Consider the following 22084-nt stretch of genomic DNA (forward strand, 5'->3'; position numbering starts at 1 on the left):
GGGCGGGCCCCGCAACGGCTCCGCCCCCGGCGCGTGCGCGGGTCACGTGGGGCGCGGCTCGCGGCAACTGCGGCGGTGGTGGTGACAGGGGCGGCGGTGGTGGTGGTGACGGTGAGCGGGGCGGCGGCCGCGCGGCTCTGGCGGGACCGGCTCGGAGACTGCGCAGCCTCTGCAGGTACCGCGCACCCCCCCGCCTCCCCGCGCCCGGCCCCGGGTCCCGGCCCCACTTGCTCGCCCTCGGCCCATCCCTCCGGGTGCTCCCCGCCACGCCCCCCGGGACCGTGCCCCTCGGCGCCATCGGCACCCCGGACCCCCGGAACCCCTTCGTCTCTCCGTTCCCTCGGACCCCGGCCTCGGCACCGCTCCTTCCAGACTCGTCCCCCAGCCCCACGGCGCCCCTTCCCAACTCCATCCCGGCGTTGCACCCCCGCAGGACCCCCTGTCCTGGGTCCGCCCCCTCCCCCAGGACCCGGCAGGTAGGGGGCCCCACCCACCCGAGCGCGGCCCTTCCGGCCCCAGACTCTAGCCCGGGGGTCCCAGTGAGGCTCCGAGAGTCACCCCTTTGTCCGTGCTCCTTTATTCTCATTTCTAAAGGACTTGGTTGCAGTGGGATTTGTTGTTGTCTTTGTTCTGAATTAGGAGTAATTCGGAATCAGGGAGCTCTTGGAGAGAGGGCACCTGCGGCTCCCGAAGCGCGGTGGTTTGCTGGGGTTTGCTGGGCGCCGTCAGGTGCTGGAATGGAAGGGTTCCGGAGATGGATGAGGCTGTCCCTGGTTCGGAGGAGCGTGCCGCCCAGCAGACCCAAGCCCTGGAGCCTGCGCGGCGATGCCAGCAGGATGCCCGCCCGGGGGTCTCACAGTGGGGAGGCTAGCCAGGGCTCTGGACTTTGGGAGACCTTGACCCGAATTCCCGTGGGGTCTTGGCCATGTCACTTTAATCTCTGTCGGCCTCAGTTTCCCCATCTGTAAACGGGATGATTATAACTCTGCCTCCTAACGTTGGTGAGAGAACAGTGAGGGGTCAGGGGTAAAGCCCTTAGCGGTGTCTTTGGCTTAAAGCCAGCTCTGGGATCTAACCCTGACCCATGCAGATAGCCCCTAGCTAACGTTGAACACGGAGTTCCAGCAGCTAAGAGCTAAGGTTTATTGAGCACTGAAATTTGGGCACTGTTCTCAGTGCTCTGTATGTATGACTTCGTTTGATTCTTACGAAATCTTAGGTTGGAACTAGTATCTCCGTGTTTAGGTAACATAAGATAATGTAAGGAAAATGCAGAGGCGAAGTAACTTCACTTTCACCCAGCACAGCTCTTGGGGTGGGGGGGGTGGTGGGGGGCGCAGAGCCTTGATCTGACTCCAGGAGGTCTATTTTCAGAATCTGTGGTTTAGTCACTACAGTAATGAATATTCCAGGGGCGTAGAGTTCAACAAATCAGCATTTTTTTTTAGTAGATTTTAAAAATTGACATAAAATTCATATAATGTAAAATTCATCCTCTTAGCCATTTAAAAGTGTGCTCTTCATAGCAGCCTCTTCACTGTGTGCAACTACCACCACTATTTATTTTTTTTATTTTTATTTTTATTTTTTTAAAGATTTTATTTATTTATTTGAGACAGAGAGAATGAGAGAGAGAGAGAGAGCACATGAGAGGGGGGAGGGTCAGAGGGAGAAGCAGACCCCCTGCCGAGCAGGGAGCCCGATGTGGGACTCGATCCCAGGACCCTGGGATCATGACCTGAGCCGAAGGCAGTCACTTAACCAACTGAGCCACCCAGGCGCCCCCTACCACCACTATTTAACCATCATCCCAGGAAAAAATCCTTCCCCATTAGCAGTCATTCCCCATTCCCGCTGCGCCTGTGCTCTGGAAACCCTAATCTCCTTTCTGTCTCTGGATTTGCCTTATCTGGACAGTTCATATAAATTGGATCATATGGTGTTTGGCTTCTTTCGCTGAGCGTAGTGTTTTCAGGGTTTGTCTGTGTAGCAGCATGCATCCTACTTCATTCTTTTTATTGCTGACTGATATTCTGGGATGTGGATAGATCGCGTTTTGTTTATCTGTTTGTCTGTTGATAGACATTTGGGTTGTCCCCATGTTTTAGCTATTGTGAATAGGGCTGCTGGGAATGTGGTTCTACAAGTTTCTGTGTAAGTTGTCTTGGGTTGATATCTAGGAGTTGATGCCGTTGTTATTTTAATTCCAAATGGAGAAACCCAGGCCTATTGGATCTTGGATGAGAACTCCCATTTCTGCCCTTCCGCTGAGCTCCCCATGAATTCCGGTTAGCGGTATCCCAAAAATTGGCAAGGGCAGGAAAGAAATTCCAAAATGTCATGATACACCAATAATAACTTTGTCAAAGTGCTGACACACAATTTGAGAAGCTCCTTACATTTTTTTCTCCTCAAGAGTGAAATTTGAGCTTTGAACACAAACCAGTATTTGCTTCTATTTATTACACAGATTTTTATACACAACCTTACTCCAGCTGCTGAGGAGGAATATTAAAGATGGGTGCGATCCTAGCCTCACACCATCACAGAGCCACAGGAGGGTTAAAGACTTAAATCTGAAACACAAAATTGTGAAAAGTTTGAGAAAATCATATTGGAAAATACCTTTATGTCCTGGGGCTAAGAGGGGATTTCTGAAGTGAAATGTAACAAAGCACAAAGCATACAGGAAAAAGATTAATCCATTTGACTGCATTACAATCAAGATGTTCAGTTCATCAAAAGCAGAGAGCAAACATAGAGAACCAGTATCCAGAATATAGAAAGAAAAGAAAGGCAACACAGTAGAAGTAAGAGCAAAAGCTAGGAACAGGCATTTCACAGACGAGGAGCCACACAAACAACACAGAAGCATCGTAAGGATGCAATCAACCTTATCCATAATCAGGAAATGTAAGTTAGAACCATAGTGAGCCCCCGTTTCAAGGCCACCCTGTGGGCGGAAGGTGAGCCTACGGGTGCCAGCTATTGGGGATGAGCACTGTGAACTCACACTGGCTGATGGTGGGCGTGGGGATCGGCCCAGCGGCTTGGGCAGTGCCTGCCTGAATGCACGGATGCCCTGTGGCACAGCAGTCTGACTCAGGTGTGTCCCTGTGTGCGGGTGATGTGAGTGAGTGTGCACAGAACCTCTGTTCATAACTGTAGAGTGAAAGCCAGGAAAACCCCAACGCAAATGCAAATCAGCGATAGAATGGATGTGTGACTCCGGGTGTGTTTGTATCGTGACCTAGTGTGCAGCAGTGAAAGTATATGACCTGCAGCTCCAGGAGCATGGACGAGTCTCGAAAACATCATTGACTGAAAGAAACAAGTCACCAAAAATACACGTGCTGTGATTCCTTTAGAGGAAGTTCAAAACCAGACAAAACCGAGCACTTTCTTTCAGAATCCCTGCTGGGGTAATCATACAACTGTTTTTTTTTTTTAAAAAAGGACAAGGGAACGGTGATGTCAGAATTGAGGAGGGTGGTAACCCCCAGGGTGGCGGAAGGTGATAATATGATCAGGGAAGAAGCTATGAGGCTTCTAAGTGGGGTGGCCGCGTGGGTGTTTGGTTATTCTTTGAACTACGCGTAATAGGTTTTACAACTTTTGTGCATATTTTTCAGTTTTTTCAAGTGACAGCAAAATTAGTTGTGGATACATCTGCCCTCGAGAGGCCTGTGCTCTAGTTGGGGAACCAAGAGACAAGGGAAACAGCTGAACAGAATACACAGTGGTGCGGGAAGGGCCGTGTGGGTAAGACAGACAGGAACTCGGGGGGCTCGGTGCAGTGGCCGATGAAGGAGAGGGAAGAGGCGCAGGGCTCCCCTTCATCCCAGGCCTTGTGTGTCGCTGGCACTTATCAGTGAGCACTGGCATTGAATGGGGGGTTGAGCTGGTCTTGGGAGGACAGACAGGATTTCAGTGCCAACAGCAAGACCGATGCAGACTCTGTGTGAAAGAAGAGCTCTCTCTATGAAAAAACCTTAACGAAAATAAAGTCCACAGCCCTGGAGCCTTATTGAAAAGCTGGTCAGTGCCAGTTGTGGATGAGGATGGGGAGGACCCCCTCAGGCCTGCCCCACTCTGGGGAAGATCATAGGAATCTCTGAGGCTGTTTCTGGCTCCTTCGAACACTAGAAGCTTTTGGATTAAGGGATGTGCAGGATTTGCAGCTTGTTTCTGTACTGTCTTAAAAACGAGGCTGACCGTCTCTTTCTGTCCTTCCATCCATTGATCCATCTTAATTTCCTATTGTTGCTGTACAAATTACCACAAACTTAGTGGTTTAAAACAGTGCAAATTTATTCTCTCACAGTTCTGGAGGTCAGACGTCTGAGATCAGCCTCAGTGGGCTAAAGTCAAGGTGTCAGCAAGCCTGTGTCACTCCTGGAGGCTCCGGGGAGAATATCTTTCCTGCCTTTGCCAGATGCTAGAGGTGCCTGCATTCTAGAGGGTAACCCCTCTCCCCATCCTCAAATCCCATGGCCTCCCGTCTTTTAATCCTGCCCGCTGCCTCCTTGACCTCCACTCCTTGATCACATCTCCTCCGACTCTGACCTGCCTCCCTCCTCCAAGGACACGTGTGATCACAGGGGCCCACCCGGATCATCCAGGATCATCTCCTGGTTTCAAGGTCCTTAGCTTAATCACATATGCAAAGTCCTCTTTGCCACGTAAGGTGGGGCATTCATGAGGTGGACATGTGAGGATCAGGACGGGGCCATCTCCCAGGGCCATTGTTCAGCCCACCAGGCTTGCTGCCTTTGTTTGGTGGTGCTTTAACTGTCTTCCCATCATGCTTGCTTCGTTTTCCTTGAAAACGTTGTGGCCAGTCTGTCTGATGTCCTTTTACCCTCAGGCCTCATGCGTTTAGATAACTTGGTGATGTCAGTGTTTGAGCCAAGACTTCTCCCCCAGAACTCTTGATTCATGAAGGTTTTGCATGAGGTTTGCCTGCCCTCATCCCTGCTAGGTTGAGCCCGCTAAACTCTGGGTCAGGAGAACGTTACGGGTCACAGCGGTGCTTTGTTCTATTTATTTTATTATCTCTACACCCAACGTGGGGCTCGAACTCATGACGCACGACGCCGAGATCAAGAGTCGCACATCCTACAGACTGAGCCAGGAGGGCACCCCCATAGCCGTGCTTTGAAGAGGTGACTTTTCTCCTTGCAGTTTTGACCATAATTTTCCCGTGACACTTTTAGACTTCCAATATTACCTTTAGGGTTTGTTTGTTGTTTCCCACAGGATTTGTTTTAGGACTCTTTGGGAGCAGTTTTAGGTTTACCGTAAAATTGAGACAAAGGTACAGAGATGGCCCGTATACCCCCAGCTCCCACGCACATGGAGCATCCCCCCACTGTCAGCGTCACTCACCAGAATGGTACCTTTTTTTTTTTTTTTTTTTAAATCAAGGATGAACCTATATGGACCCATCATCATCACCCAAAGTTTGTAGTTTACCTAGGATGTGTTCAATGCATTAGCCCTGATGAATATTGCCCTGTAGAAGTAGAAAGTGCCTAACAGACCATAGGGAATTGCTCTCTTCCTATTTTGGGGACAGCTCTGACTCTTTCCCTCCACCTGTTTTTCTCCTATTTTGGTGAAAAATGATGATTGAGTTTTCTGTAGAGGCAAGAAAACAAAGCTTTATAATAACTTTTACAAGCAGATTGGATAGGGGCCAGAAGTTTACTGTGTTTCAGTGTTGCTTTATAAAGGATTTCTCTAAGTTTTAGGCTAATACCTATCTGCAGAAAAATGAACTAGTCAAACCCTCATAGGAAGTTAAATGCAGCTAGGTATCTTGGTAGGCTTCTGGACTTAAATGTGTAATAAACTCCTTTGAACTTGGTTTCCGTGAGACTTCCTAGATCCTAATGGCTTTGGGGGAAGTCTTGATCTGTTCTTTCATTAGGAAGACATTATTTTCCATCATGTACTCAGGGGTGGGGAGAGGACTGAGAGGATGTCAGGAATGTCTAATGTCCTGTTATTTTCCATTTACGGTCGGTCCATCAGGGTATGAACGAAAGTAGGAAAACGTCTGGTGTGTCTGAGAAGCAGCGTGGAGTCATCACAAAGCCATGCGCTCTCCGTTCAGCCTTGCCTTGTCCCCATCTGGAAGGACGAGGGTCCCGGACCCCTCTCTCCCTGCACAGCCGGCCCCCGCCGCTGCCAGCCGCCTTTTACAACAAACCCGATCGGCTCCCTCCTTTGGCAGAAGGGACTTAGAGAGTCAGTCCGCACGCTTCTGTTTGTCATAAAGACCTTTTACAGTCTGGCCTTCCCTTCCAGCCCCCTAGCCACCCCTGGGTGCAGTTCCTGTGCTATGAGCCGGTTGAGTTTGTCAGCGGTTCCTGGCAGGCCGAACCTGTTGCAGTGAGGTGCCCTTGCTTCCTCTCTGCCCAGGAGGGCCTTATGCCCTGCAGCAGTACCCTCGCCACTTTGCACGGAGTTGCTCTGTTTATCTTGGTGAATTCCGTGCACAGCGACGCAGGGACTCCTGGCTTACTGGGGAAGGGTCCTCAGTGTCTGACACTTAGCTGTTCGTTGCTGTTGTAGTAGTTTGGTTTTCCAGGTGGACTTGCCTAGGCAGTGACCATGCATGTTTAGACTTCTTGGCGGTATTGTTTATTGTTCCTAAATAAGTTGGTGTTGGAATGTCTCAGTCTTCTGTGAGTTTGGTGGCTGTCAGTCAGGTCTCCATCTTGAGCTGTGTCTGGGGAATGATGAGATGGCATGCTGTCTGTCGTTCAAAGCTGTAGACCAGGCCTAGAACACTGTCAGCCCTCTGATTCTCTGTGATTGAAAACAAATGTAGCCATGACAGTATATGTTTAAGGTGCTTGCCTGTGGTGGAACTGTGATGTTAAATGTCGCCCTGGTACCCTGTGACAGGACGGTGGAGGGCAGTGTGATAAGCAGAGCCAGGAAGCCAGGCCATGCCAGGTCCAAGGCCCTTGAAACTGCTGTTCTCAGAGCATCTCTGAAGTTGGTGCATCTTTCTGATGCACCTGAGCAGGAGGTTGCTGGTGGGTTTTACATATGCGGTTTTCCTGTCTGTAGAGGATCGGGAGATCCCCTTGCGAGCTGGTGAACAAGAAAGTGCAGGATGAGAGCTGACCTGGAGACCGGGTAGTGCTGAGCTCCTGCTTTGGGCCAAGGCCCGTGGAAGGGGCTAGAAGAACAGAGAGGAATAAGATTTGGCCTCAGCCGTGGAGCAACTCAGCCTGCAGGGGGTCTTCTAAAACCGAGTCTAGGGTGGAAAGAAGGGGAAAGGTGTGCCAGAGGTTCTTTTCCTTTGCGCATTCTGAAAGTGCTGGCCCCACTCACGGGCTGGAAGGGGCTGCTCCGAATACCGCAGGACACTTCTTCCCGCCACCTCTGCCAGCTGATTAGGCAAGTGCTGGATGCCGGGGCTCAGCGGCCGGCAGAATCTGCCAGGAATGTGGGATCGAGGTGCCAGGCCGCAGTAGTGGGGAAGCTCAGGGGCTCTGCAGGTGGAGCGTCAGAAGGCGGCTTGCAGGGAGAGGGCTGAGGCCCGCGGCGAGCCCAGGCAGGCATCGGGGAGTGAGAGTGGCCCAGCCTGCTCCCTTCCCTGCCCGCCTGCTCCGGGGCTTTGTGTCCTGAGCTCCCAGTGTCGTGCAGAGCACCACCTCTCTCCCAGCTATTGTAACTGGTTTTGTTCCGTTTAATGAAATGTTCCTTAAGAAAGAAGGCCCAGGGAAAAGCGGGCACATTGCAGCTGGGTCTTTCTGCAGACGCTGTTAGTGCCTTCCTTTTTCTGAGATGAGGAAATGCTCTGCCGTCTGCACAGGGGATTCATGGTGTAAGAATTTGTGTTTCCTTAATTTTGAAGAACTTTGGTCTTATGTTTATATAAAGTTTTCCCAGCTGAGCTGTGAGGGCAAAAGAAAGGAGTTTGTTTCATGCTGTTTTTTGTTTGCAGGTTGGCCTTAAGACAGCAGCATTTTCCTGAAGACCCAGAACCGGCTGAGAGAAGGTGAGAGAAAAGCAAGGTAGTTAAGGACCACAGCAGAAAAATCGGGAATCTCCTCTGTAGTCAGGCCCCTTTCGATAGTTTTTCCTTCACCAATGTTCAAATTCTTGGAAAAAGTGGTGTTTGAGGGGAGAAGAAGTTCCCTTTACACAGCTTCGCATTAGTCTGAGCCATATCTGAGCTACTCCTTTTTAGCTAGAACCTTGTTGCAGACCCTGGGTGCAGTTAATTTTCCCACAAGTATTGCTTTGGTGACAACCCAGTAGATCTTGATACATAGGATATAAATTTTCATAGAAAACAGTGTTTCAGTATCTCAGATCTACACCCACCTGTTATTTTTTTTTTTAAGATTTATTTATTTACTTACTTATTTGAGAGAGAGTTGGAGCAGGGGGGAGAATCAGGCTCCCCGCTGAGCAGGGAGCCCGATGATGCAGGGCTTGATCCCAGGACCCTGGGATCATGGCCTGAGCTGAAGGCAGATGCTTAACTGACTGAGCCACCCGGGCACCCCCACCCACCTGTTATTAGGAGAATAGATTTAATATTCCAAGAATCCAGATTTTTTTGCTGTAGTTTGTTATTCCTAATTTTATTACATTGTGTTGGAAAAGTACTAGTACCTACAAATACTATTGTTTTGCATTTACTTTCCTTGTGGCTTTGTATTAGATTAGTTATGACAGAAGGCACGTATATGCTTTTAAGAAATTATTTCAGGGGTGCCTGGGTGGCTCAGTGGGTTAAGCGACTGCCTTCGGCTCAGGTCATGATCCTGGAGTCCCGGGATCGAGTCCCGCATCGGGCTCCCTGCTCAGCGGGGAGTCTGCTTCTCCCTCTGCCCCTCTCCCCTCTCATGCTCTCTCTCTCTCTCTCTCATTCTCTTTCTCAAATAAATAAAAAATCTTTAAAAAAAAAATTATTTCAGGAACTCCCCAAAGTGAAGGTTTAACATGGGATTTCGTTTTTATGTTCTTTCCTATGAGAAATTACTGTTTTATTCCTTTGTTTGGGAGTCTTGCCGTTATGATTATTGAGGGCCAGAGCCATGGCAAACACGGTGGTGGCATGCCAGATCAGGGGCTTGCTCAGTCCAGCTACCTCTGCAGGGACCTGGCTGTGTCCTGAGCTGCAGAACAAGGGCCCTTGAGAAGGGTGACGCGACACTCCCTTGTCTCTAGCATCTAGAAGCTTGGAGGGGCATTCCTGCACCGCAGGGAGAGAATGGACATATTTGAGACAGATGATCCTCACTGTGAATGTATTTCCAAGGATCTGGGAGCAACCCTCAGAGTGTTGTTGCCTTCTGAATGGCAGATTGATCAGGACTAGAAGGGCCTCTTCAGTCCAGACTTCGTTGATCTTGACACTTCAGATTTCAGAAAATCTCAGCTAGTGTGGTCCTTGAAGAAAAATTACCCCAAAGGAGCATTTCATTGTTCTTATATTATTAAGGATTTGGCTTGTGGAGTTAATACAGTTTACAGTTTTCTTTTCACGATCAGTTTTGGCATTCTTGTTGTGGGAGGTGCGTCTCTATGAACAGAACCCCAGGATATAGCACTTGCCAATAGGATATGAGATGGCCCAACTTCAGTTGTTTTTTCTGCCCTTTGGGGAAAACATTTCTTTAATGTAATGCCATGTCCACACAATTAGTAATATGGTAGCCGTGTACGGCGTCCTGCCTGAGCAACTGTGTCCTTGTTGTGGGGCATTTGGGAATCCTGCGGCCTGCTCCTCTCCGCAGTTTTCTGTCCTATTTCCTTGTATCCTTTGTTGGTTTGTAATTTGGATTACACGTTCATATATGTATCAGTATATATATATATATTCACATACCTATCTCTCTCTATATTCAACAGGTTTTCCATTATTTTATGCCTTTTATCACAGGATGCTGCCAGTCTTAGAATGTGTTCCATTTCAGTGGCTAATTGGTTTTTCTCCTGCTTTGCTCGTTTTCACTCTGCAGAACATGATTGGGCTCAGATTACACTGCAGTGGAGCATTCACTCATTCTTTCTTAAGCTTATGCCTATTTTTGCTACTATCGTTGGGAATTCTCTTGGTTTCACGAATTTTTTTTTTTTTTTTCTATTTTAACAGGACTTCGAAAGAGAGGCCATTCCCAGAAGTGTTATATATATATTTTGGAGTAAAGTCATCTTTTCTTTTATGTAATAAGTTCTATATCCTTGTGTTTGTGCACATCAGAGTTTGCTGTAATTTAACTGCAGGCTCTTGTGATCCCTTCCATATCTTGTCCCTCGCAGACAGCACACAGTTGGACCCAGCCTCCGCGGTTCCCAGGCCTCGTCTAGGACCAAGTTCATCAGCCTTGGTGGCGCCTGGCCTTTGCCTCTGCAGGGTCGTCTCGCACCACAGAGGCCCACAAAGCAGTTCATATGGCATTTAAAGTAGTTTTGTTAAGTGTCCTTCTGTTTTCCTAGGTGCAATTGTTTAACTCATCTTTGAATCCTTAGCATCTGTCACGGTCCATGGAACGTAGTAGGTGCTTTGGAAATGCTTGCCGTGTGGATACTTATAGGAGTCGTACTGGACTCTTCCCTTAGATGTAAGGCGCAGGGCAGAGTTAGGGGTGCCCACGACGGCAGTAAGACGGAGGAGTGCTTGTTCTCTTGTTTAAGAAAACCAGTTCCTTAAGCTTGGGGATTATCCCTTTGTAAATAAGCGTTTATGCATATTATGTATACATAATACAATTTATGGGAAAGTTTATTACAGCTTAGTTTTGTCTCAAATGGATTGTAAGCTCTTTTTGGCCAAGGTGGTATCTTAAGACCGCCACTGTTCCTTCTACTTTGTCTCTGTGTGGGTGGTAGGCCCTCTGTGCTGGCTGATGATGAAGAAAGCAGAGAAGTAAACACACCTCTCAGCTGTTACATGAATTAAAAGTCTGTGTCTGTCACTGTGCTGGGCGAGGAGCTTTTTTAGGGCACAGAGCATATTGTGTTTATCTCTGTATCCACAACATGCAGCACAGTGCCTGAATTTCAGTAGGAATTTGATAGCTCTTGGTAGTTACATTGACTAATCTCCCTGGAAGAAAAGGACTTCATAAGCTGCAGATGTTAACGAGATTATACATTGAGTGGATCCATGGGTTACATGCATTTGAAGCGTTAACTGTTATTTGAGTGCATAATTGATAAGCTCTGACATCCTTAGATGTCTTTCTTCATTCCCACTCTGCATGTTCCTTTAACGTAATTAAGCAAAGAACACCTCTCTCTTTCCCCTTCCCTGCAGGCTGCCATGGCTGCCGTTGACAGCTTCTACCTCTTGTATAGGGAGATCGCCAGGTCATGCAATTGCTACATGGAAGCTCTGGCCTTGGTCGGAGCCTGGTACACAGCCAGGAAGAGCATCACTGTCATCTGTGACTTCTACAGCCTGGTCAGACTGCATTTCATCCCACGCCTGGTGAGCAGAGCAGATCTGATCAAGCAGTATGGAAGATGGGCAGTCGTGAGTGGTAAGAGAGGAGATTTTAGTCCTTGCCTGATTTCAAAACAGTATTATCTCTTCTGTGTAAGCTCTGTTTTCAGTGGGGTGCCTTATTCGAGGAGCCATTGAATTCATTGTGATGTGTTCACGGGAACACAGTTCTGTTGTGATTCTGTCCACATTTTCTTAGTGCCCTCCTCTTGGAACGATTTTTGCCCTTCTTATTCTGTCCTCCTGTTCCCGGTCCTGCCTCAGCCCACCTTCCCACCTCTTGTTTTTCCTTTCGCTCCCTTTTGAGATTGTCCTTAGAAACTGTCACCACTGTCAGTTCCCTTCTTTTAAATTTCATTTTGATTTATCATTGTTTCCCAGGAAAGTACCTCCCTGGCACTCGTTCAAGCCAGATATAAGTTTGAAAACTGTTTCCTGCCGTATCTCACTACCAGCTCGGTGAACGTGAGACTGCCCTTCCTCTACTTGTCAGGGGGTCTGGAAGAGTGTTTGACTAAGGTGTCGTTCATCTTTGGATTCGACATTGTACTCGACATAGTGATCAGTATGAGAACTGGGTTTATTTCTAGTGTGAACCCTTCTCAGCTTAAACCCAGAAATGGGGTATTTAAGGTTCGCTCTGAAGGTCACACCGTGAAACGAGCGTGCTCACATTCCCTGGCCTGTATTGTAGGTGCGACCGATGGGATCGGCAGAGCATACGCGGAAGAGCTAGCAAGCCGTGGTCTCAGTATCATCCTGATTAGCCGCAATCAAGACAAGCTGCAGATGGTCGCTAAAGACATAGCTAACACCTACAAAGTGGAAACCGAAGTTATAGTTGCGGACTTCAGCCACGGCCGCGAGATCTACGACCCTATTCGAGAAGCCTTGAAGGACAAAGACATTGGCATCTTGGTGAATCACGTAGGCGTGTTTTATCCCTACCCCCAGTATTTTACTCAGGTCTCCGAGGACAAACTCTGGGACATCATAAACGTAAACATTGCTGCGGCTAGTTTGATGGTCCATATAGTGTTACCAGGGATGCTGGAGAGAAAGAAGGGTGCCATTGTAACCATCTCATCCGGCTCCTGCTGCAAACCCACTCCCCAGCTGGCTGCGTATTCTGCTTCTAAGGTAATGTGTTCCTGATTCGGACAGCAAAGTCATAAAGCAGGAGGACATTTATTATGTGGTTTGGTCCAGTTTGTTGAGCTCTTTGTCCCCAGCTCGTGTTAACTTATGCTGTACTTTCTCCCGAAATGGTCATAAGCCTGTTTTCTTCTGAATTTTCTTCCAAGTACCCCTCCCACCCCGCCCGTTAAGTCTTTACCCTTGTTCTGTTTTAACAGGCTTATTTAGACCACTTCAGCAGAGCACTGCAGTATGAATATGCTTCTAAAGGAATCTTTGTACAGAGTCTCATCCCATTCTACGTGGCCACCAACGTGACCACACCTGGCAGCTTTCTGCACAAGTGTCCGTGGTTGGTGCCTTCACCGAAAGTGTATGCACATCATGCTGTTTCTACCCTTGGCATTTCAAAAAGGACCACAGGATACTGGTCCCATTCTATCCAGGTAACAGTATGCGCGCAACTCTTGTAATTAGGTTAATGCATCCTAAACCTTTCTAAATGATACATGGCCATCCGATTGAAACCTACTGCTGAAACGTGAGAATTGCACATTCTGATTCTTAAACCTGACACTCGTAGTCGTTCTGGTTAAGTCCCTAAATTCTCTTCTGTGCAGTTCTTACTGATAGTTTAATCTGTGTGGCACCTAAGAGATGAAGTATGCTGCTTTACTACAGGAAATGGCGGGAGTATAAAATACTCAGTATTCATGGGGACTCTTTGCATAAAGATTATTAAATTTGCCATCACCACATAAATAGATAAGAAAATCAACATTAGTTCTTATTTTTATTGAAAGATTTGGCTAAAAGTTTCTTTAGTCAGAAGGAGCTTTATTTATTCAATCCTCTGTCAATTTTTAACCCGTAAGGAGTTTCCTGGAGGAAGTTTGATGTGTCAAACACACCTTATAAAGCAATATCTGTGCTTATCCCGGTCAGTCTTCCACGTTAGGGCCTGAGTAAGAGTGATAGCCTGTGTTGGCTGTAGGGTCTTAGAAGTGCTCAATGCCTTGGATGAAGGCAGTTTTGGGAGCCTTTTAAAAGGGAGCTGCGGATTGCAGTGAGTAGGTGAGTGTGGGGAGGGCCATGGCAACCTCCTGCTCCACAAATAAGGCTGTGCGGGCACGGCGGCAGGTGGATTTGGCCGGAGGAAGCCGTTGTGTTTGTTATTCCATTTCCGGCAGCAGAGATGTGGCTGGGAGTAAGTGCTGGTGGGAAGGGGTGTGTGGAGAAGAGCAGCCCGAAGATGCGGGGGCAGGGGGAGAAGGCATGGTTCCTGGCAGTGGGGGCTGGACCCAGAGTGCAGTGGAGGGGACGAGCAGGGGCTGCTGACTGCTGGCTCCTGTGAGTGGGGGCTTGCAGAGTGGGGAGGTTTGAAGTGACAGTGTCGGGGACAGAGAGCTGGGCGCTGCTCCTGTGTGAGGGACCCTGTGGGAGCCCCTGCCGGGATGGCCTCTATAGTGATTTCACAGCCTTTTACTGGTCATTGCTAAGTCTGCATAAACAGTTCTTTTTGATGAGCGTGCACAGAGGTTAGGGCGGTGTTCTCGCTCCTCAGCTGGCCCAGCCCTTACGGATGTCTGCAGGACACCATTTCTGCACAGGAGCTGTTTGGGAACTGGCCTCTGTTGCCCTCTTGGCATTCATGTAATCAGATGATGGTGTCTTCTTTGTGTTGTGCTAGTTGTCTTAACGATTTGCAAGCAGAAAATAGAAAAAATGATTTGAACTTAAAACAGCTATAAAGGAGTCAAATGTCTTGGCTTTGTTAACTAGTTATCAGTGTTGATTTGGGAGCCTTTCTTCTCGTTTTCAGAAGTGCACGAGGCAGGGTTGTCAGCTTCGGAACACAGAGTAAGGTGGAAAAGCTTGTAGCCTTCTGTTTGGGTTACTTGAGGTGAAGGCCAGAAGCATGTGGGTATGTATTAGGTTGAAAAAGCCATTAATTTGACAACTTGACCAGTAAGTGTCTTGCTTATTACTCTGGGGGCTGTGTTCCTGGTGTAGGAAGATAGAAAAAGCCACAGGGACTGGCAAGCGGGGGCATCTGGGCTCTCTGGATGGGCCTGCAGTCTGCTCTCAATTTCTACCCACTTTTGGTATATTTATTTCCACGTAGTGCATGTGTGTTGCTATTGGAAAAAGAAGACGTGGTATTTAGAGGAGAAGGGAGCTGGTTGGCCTTGAGAAGGCTCTGGGGCTGCATATTGAGATGTGGGTGAGGGTCCAGGGGAGGCAGGCCAGCAGCCGTTTCAGAGGTCAGGGCCCCCCTGCCTAGCCTGAGTTCCCACACCCACTGCCAGCCAGGAAGGGACTGGGAACCACACACCTTCACTGCAGCTTTGTTTCTACCTTTGGAAAAACTCTGGCTCGAGGATCCAGCCCAAGTTCTTTGGGATCTTTTCCTTCCTTTCCATCCCCATTTCTTACCTAGGTCCTAACCATTCCAGTCTCTGGGAAATAATGGCGTCGGCATTTTCATTGCCAATGCAGATTTCCAGCCAGCTGTACATGTGCATTTGCCATTGACTTCCTCCTCTGGCTCTGGCTCCCCCCAGGGGCTGTCAGTTACCGTTGGCTTTTGTCGCAGGGGAGGACAGCTCCTTTCCTAGGCCTAGACAGGTGGGTCAGGTCTCTGAACATGCACAGAGCCTTCCAGAGCCAAAGATCCAGTCCTCCCTCCCCTCCCCGCTCTCCTCCTGTAAACACATAGATGAGTCACCCCTTTAGTTTCTAATCTATCAGGACACAGAGGATGCAGTTCTCTCCTCTTCCATTAGCTCTTTCCATCCTGCTCCCCAGGGTGCTAAGACCCATTAGGATAAGTTGGAAATGGTGCCCCCATGAGGGCTCTACACCTATTGTCATAAGAAACGGCAAGGTGCATCCTGCTGCTGGTCCCCCGTGATAGACAGCGGCCGTATTGAACGGAAATTAAAAACAAACGGATTTCTAGGCGTTGATCCCGTCTCCATTAAATAAATGCTGAAAAAATGCATAGTAGTCCTCCTCCTATCAGCGGGGATATGTTCCAAGGCGCCCAGTGGACGCCCGAAGCCACAGATAGTGCCGAACCCTATGCAGACCGTGTTTTTTCCTGTCTGTGCGTGCTACCTGTGATGACGTTACTTTATAAAGGAGGCACAGTGAGCTGCTAACAACAATGACTAATAATAAGATGGAACAATTTTAACAATATCCTATAACAAAGGTTATGTGAAGGTGGTCTCTCCCAAAATACCTGTACGGTACGCAGCATTCCTGTTGTGCTGACATGACACGATAAATTGCCTGTGTGAGGAGAGGGAGTGAGGGGACGTCGCGTTAGGCTGCTGTTGACAGGGCGGTAAGTCGGGAGGATCATGTGCTTCTGGACCACGGTTGACCTTGACCATGGGAAACGGAAAGCATGGAAAGCAAAACCAGGACAGTGGGGGCACCACTGTACTTGGAAGAGGGGGTCCAGTTCTGTAGTCTGTCCCAGGTGCCTACGTGTTTGAGCAGATCCCTACTTCCAGGGTCCTCCTAAGGGACCTGAAGCTGACTTCTTTTATCTCCTTATGTTTGGAATCTTTCGCTTTAAAATAGTAGCTCCAAGGAGGAGTATCCCAGTATTTTATCCACAAAATCCTGGCTCTTTAAAGAGGTCCAGAGAGACCTTAGTTGTGTCCCCAGAAAGTTTCCCATGGCTCCTGGGCAAATACGGGGCTCCTGTCTCTGAGGTGGCGAGGTGGAGCTTCTCTGGGACCTGCAATGGACCGCTGCGGCTGTCCCTGACACCGGGACCCCCTCCTGTTCCGTGCGGCTTCCCTGGGTCTGGGGTGACCTCTGTTACTTTCTGTTCAAGGCTAGAATTTTAGCACTTGCCAGTGGCCTGTTCATCTCCCTTCCTTCCTTTTTTTAAAAAGTAAGCTCTAGGGGCACCTGGGTGGCTCAGTCGTTGAGCATCTGCCTTCGGCTCAGGTCATGATCCCAGGGTCCTGGGATCGAGCCCCGCATCGGGCTCCCTGCTCCGCGGGGAAGCCTGCTTCTCCCTCTCCCACTCACCCTGCTTGTGTTCCCTCTCTCGCTGTCTCTCTCTCTGTCAAATAAATAAATAAAATCTTTATAAAAAAAAAAAAGTAAGCTCTATGCCCATGATGGGCTTGAACTCACAACCCTGGGATCAAGTTTTGTATGCTCCACCAACTGAGACGGGCCTCCCATTCATCTCCCTTCCTTACAGTAGCACAAGTTCTAATACAGCTCAGCTCAGTCTTGGACAAACGCATCCGCACAGTGCAGGGTTTCTCCCCATCAGCACTGTTGGCATTTGGTGTTGGATAATCCCTTGTGGCGAGGCTGTCCTGGGCACTGTAGACTGTTCAGCAGCATCCCTGACTTCTACCCACTGGCTGCCGGTAGCAACAGCACCCCAGGTGTGACGACCAGGAAGGTTTCTGGACATTGCCATATATCCCTCTTGTTTCATTTCACCCCAGCCTGCCCCTCACACAGTACTAATCACGGATGCATTTATCCATTTCAGCTGCCCTTTGTTCCTCGAGTGGTTTTGTCATTCTTAACCAAATGAATGTGTTATTGATACCAGGTTAAGTAAGAATGGGATTGTATTACTGCGTGTGAGTCTGTCCAGCCTCATTAGAGAAGGGGTGGGCAGGCAGTGGTCATGTGTGTTGTATTCCCAGGGAGTCTAGCATAGGTTCTTTTGCAAAAATAGGTGCTTGGGTACAAGAGCACCTAAGGGCTTTTCCTTTTTTTTTGTATTTACTTTGGTGATGTTTGTTGTATTAAGTCATATACTGACACTTAAGGGTCTGTGCTTTGGGTTCTAACCTTCTAACCTTTTTCTCTTTCATTTTTAGTTTCTTTTTGCACAGTATATGCCTGAATGGCTCTGGGTGTGGGGAGCAAATGTTCTCAATCGTTCTTTACGTAAGGAGGCCTTATCCTGCAAAGCATGAAACTGCATGATGGTTTGGGAAGTTTTGCCACCTCTTGGGAACCTGCAGTATTCTGACGTTTGGAAGGACACATTTAATTTATCTTCTGTATTTTCTTTTATTACTGGTTTTATTACTGGTTGATTTAGCATACTGTTGACTCATCATTTGCAAAGCACACATAATACTTTTAGAAAATGCTGTGGAAAAACCACAAGGGCCGCATCATGTGGATGGCACAGAGCACATAGTGACTGAGGCACAAGAACCTATTGAGGGAACCTAAATTGTAATGCTTTTCTTTTTTTTTCTCGAAGCTGTCTCAAAGCTGTGTGATTTATGTTGTTCTAGGAGCTATAGCAATCTGATATTAAAATATAATGACTTGTCAGCTCTCGTAGTTTCCAATGTTGTTTTTTAAGGGAAATCATTTTGGTACACGAATTATAGTATTGGTTTTCAAATGTTCATCAGGAAAGACTTTGAAAGTGTTATAAGTAAGATCGCTGGTGTAATTAGCAGTAGAAATCCCTGTATATCCTATTGTATAGCTCTGTTTGACTCTGTATGAAAATGCTGCTCTTCAAGCGATATTTCACTAGAGAACCATCTGTGTATATATGTTGTGTACATTCGGGCAACTTTATTTATGGGTAAGTTACTTTAAAAAAGATGTCTTGCTAAGGTGGCTTAACGTGGAAACTTAACGGGGTCTTGAAATTCTAGGTTACTCCTTTTCGCACTAAACAAGCCTACCCAATTTTGTGCTATAGGTTTGCCATGTATAATATCATACATTATGTTGGTGGTTGTTTTTTTTTTATCTGTGGAATTGATTCATTCTTTCTTAGATTTGAACCTATAATGGTTGACCCTCAGTTATCTCTTGATTTATAATTATTGTGGATAAGTAGTGATTTCTCAGCCTATGACCCATTTTATAACTGAAATTTAGCCCTTTAGAGCTTGTTATATCTGGTTTTCATACACTTTTCTATGTAATATTCTCTTATAGTAGCATTATTGGAGTAAACATCAATTACTTACGGAATAGTGGTTAAAATACGGACAAATTATGTGTGTGATATATAGTAATGTGTTAAAATAAGTTAGAAGCTCATTCTTGGTTCGTGTAACAAATTTACGCATTGCAGTGAACGCTTTTGTTGGTGTGACGATCATTGTGCGCAACCCCCCGTGATAGGGGTTAGCTTTGACACCTACTGTGAAATAAATGTTTTTTGGCTTGGATCTTATAAAGCCAGACATTTTGGGGGACCACTCTCTAGTGCTTCAGCAACTGTAAATCACTATATGAACGTGACAATGTATGCAAGTTAAGAATTTGGAGTTTATTACTGTGACACTGATGCAGAAACTAGTAAATTGGCTGAAATCAGGACTTGTATGGAGCTGTTTTCATCTGAGATGGTATTCCACTAGGAGTTAGGCCTGGCCATGCCTTTACGGTGCACCCACAGTTTTGTCAGTGCCGTTGCCTCACTGTTTCCAGATCGGACTTGGACTCGGAAGATCAGTGGTTGAGTTCAGAAGCTCTTCCAGGTATAGACCAGGCCTTCATTACACCAAAGAAGACCTTCAGATATGAAAACTTGCTAGCGGTGTTACACAGCACGGAAGGTGTTGATGGAGTCTGCTTGGAAGCCTTCGTTTTGTCACATTTGGCTATTTTCCCTCACCTAACAATTAACTTATGGTCATTAAGACTAGAGAAAATTTGACTTCCTGCCACATCAACCTGAATTTTACTGACATGTAGTAAGAAGCAGCAACTGTATGTAAAAGCACCATATTTCTATCTCGGGAGTTACGTGGCACAGCAGTGTTTCTATTTATAGGTTACGGACTGAGTCACTGCCAAATGATGAGAAAAAGTAAATCATGTCAGTGATATTTGCAAATTCTCTACTTGGCAGGACCTGTGTAAGTAAGCTGACGGGTGCAAAGCTAGTGAAAGATCAAAACCAAGAATCTTCCTTAGGTTTCCCCTTTGATGAAATACTTTTTCCCAGGGCTCATCTGAGAATCATCATTGGGCCACTGTAGATGGGGTTTCTTACTAAGAATGTGGAAAATGAAGAACCTTTGAAACAACCTGTAAACTGAAAATTTAACAAGAAAAACTGCTTCTGCTTCCTGTGGGAGAGGTTTTGCTCCATGTATTTGTATTTGGAATGAGAGAGAGAGCTTTTTCCCCATAGAAACAGTTACTTTAAAATTAATTTAATCTATGAACACTTATGGTACTAATTCCTTAAAAGCTGGTAATTCAGCAAGAAAATTGTGCATAACCATGTGTCTATTAAGTCTTTTGAAATAGACTAAGTAGATTTCTTGATCTCATTCTCCTGAGAGGTTGAGTAAATAGTTGAAGGTAGATTTTGATCGACTTTGGCAACGTGGAGATCACTGCTGGTTTTGCCACGAGCCATTTTTGTCGCATGGTGGGGATGAAGGGTAGATTGTAGTGGGTTCAAAAGAGTAGAAAGAGAAAGGGAGACAGCAAGGAGAGAGCGCTTTTGAGGAGTCTCGCTGTTTTAATGTCTGTTACTCAAAATCGTACCACATTTGGGAACCAGGGGGTTTAGGTGGTGTCGTCTGTCTTGACATCGTGTGCCCTCCTAAACCAAGTCCAGTCTGTTTGTGTGTCTGTCTCACTGCTGGCTCGGCTGTTACTCTTTAAAATCGTATTCAGTTTGAATAAAGATATACCTTCCCGTGGAATTTGCAGATTCCTTATTATACACATAAAGCATGAAGTTATTCTAGAACCTGGAGTGGTGGAAAACCGACAGACCAGGATCCTGTGGCTCTCATCCTTTCTTGGTAGATTTCCAAAACACCTCTCTCATACTCCCCCCTTCAGCTTATAGGGTTCTTGGAACCAGCAGCAGTGCCGGGTTCCCTACTTTGGGGCTTTGCGATCACACGACAAGGATTTTTGCAGCTCACTAGCCTACCTCAGTTACTGACAGTTGGGTTGTGTATTCAATGGCACAGTGACCTCAAGGCCTGTTAAAAGAACCGTGGCCTAGACCAGTTCACCCCACATTAGAACACCACAGTGGAGCTTAAGCTCAAGTGCGTTATATGGTGGCAGCAGGCACTGCTTCACTTAGAGGACTTGCGAATGCGAAAGAGTCAAGAATTCTCTGGGTTCCTAACATGGATGCGATCTCAGAATGGGGAGAAGAACTTAATCAGGTGTAGGTGGGTCTAGATACTAAGCACCATTGTTTATGGACCATGGTGTTTCATTGAACCCTCATCCTGTGAGATACAAATACGTCTTTCGGGTAAGGAAGGTGAGGTACACTGAGCCGGGGCACAACTTGCCCAGGATCACAAATCTAGTGGGTGATGGTGCATTAACTTAGTATACTAGTTCGGTTAAAGAATGATGAAGGGAATACGAAGTGCTGTGCTTTCGTGTCCTGTTGGTGCCTGTCAGCACGATCAGCTGCTGTGGAAAGTCAAACAAGATAGAAACAGTTTTATCTGACTGTGCAGCACATCCCTTTTCTTTTTTTAAAGATTTTTATTTATTTATTTGAGAGAGAGCACATGAGAGGGGGCAGGGTCAGAGGGAGAAGCAGACTCCCCGCCGAGCAGGGAGCCCGATGCGGGACTCGATGCGGGACTCGATCCAGGGACTCCAGGACCACGACCTGAGCCAAACGCAGTCGCTTAACCAACTGAGCCACCCAGGTGCCCCATGATTTTATTTATTTAAGAGAGAGAGAGCATGAGAAGGGGGAGGGTCAGAGGGAGAAGCAGACTCCCCGCCCAGCAGGGAGCCCGATGCGGGACTCGATGCGGGACTCGATCCAGGGACTCCAGGACCACGACCTGAGCCAAACGCAGTCGCTTAACCGACTGAGCCACCCAGGCGCCCCATGATTTTATTTATTTAAGAGAGAGAGAGCATGAGAAGGGGGAGGGTCAGAGGGAGAAGCAGACTCCCCGCCGAGCAGGGAGCCCGATGCGGGACTCGATGCGGGACTCGATCCAGGGACTCCAGGACCACGACCTGAGCCAAACGCAGTCGCTTAACCAACTGAGCCACCCAGGCGCCCCATGATTTTATTTATTTAAGAGAGAGAGAGCATGAGAAGGGGGAGGGTCAGAGGGAGAAGCAGACTCCCCGCCGAGCAGGGAGCCCGATGCGGGACTCGATGCGGGACTCGATCCAGGGACTCCAGGACCACGACCTGAGCCAAACGCAGTCGCTTAACCGACTGAGCCACCCAGGCGCCCCATGATTTTATTTATTTAAGAGAGAGAGAGCATGAGAAGGGGGAGGGTCAGAGGGAGAAGCAGACTCCCCGCCGAGCAGGGAGCCCGATGCGGGACTCGATCCAGGGACTCCAGGATCATGACCTGAGCCGAAGGCAGTCGCTTAACCGACTGAGCCACCCAGGCGCCCAGCACATCCCTTTTCAAAAGCACTACCAAGAACGTGTTTCCGTCCTCCGCCTGTACCCAGCGCCGAGTG

The 22084-nt window shown here is 47.7% G+C and overlaps 1 protein-coding gene across 2 annotated transcripts; it reads left to right on the forward strand.

The window, feature by feature from the left end:
* The first annotated feature begins 46 nt into the window (after positions 1-46).
* HSDL1 (hydroxysteroid dehydrogenase like 1) lies at positions 47-20313 on the forward strand. Of its 2 annotated transcripts, none has more exons than XM_045890651.3 (6): positions 47-175; positions 7967-8020; positions 11294-11519; positions 12177-12622; positions 12838-13065; positions 17491-20313. In XM_045890651.3, the coding sequence occupies exons 3-6, from the start codon at positions 11300-11302 to the stop codon at positions 17587-17589; spliced, it is 993 nt and encodes a 330-aa protein (XP_045746607.1). In that variant the 5' UTR covers positions 47-175; positions 7967-8020; positions 11294-11299; the 3' UTR covers positions 17590-20313. The 2 variants fall into 2 exon arrangements, with proteins under 2 accessions (XP_045746607.1, XP_064436878.1); XM_064580808.1 differs by lacking the exon at positions 47-175 and adding an exon at positions 3896-5165.
* Positions 20314-22084: the final 1771 nt, after the last annotated feature.

This window comes from Mirounga angustirostris, unplaced genomic scaffold, assembly GCF_029215605.1.
Source record: "Mirounga angustirostris isolate CCGP_5_RB_7025 unplaced genomic scaffold, mMirAng1.0.hap1 SCAF_16, whole genome shotgun sequence".
In the NCBI taxonomy this organism is placed as follows: domain Eukaryota; kingdom Metazoa; phylum Chordata; class Mammalia; order Carnivora; family Phocidae; genus Mirounga; species Mirounga angustirostris.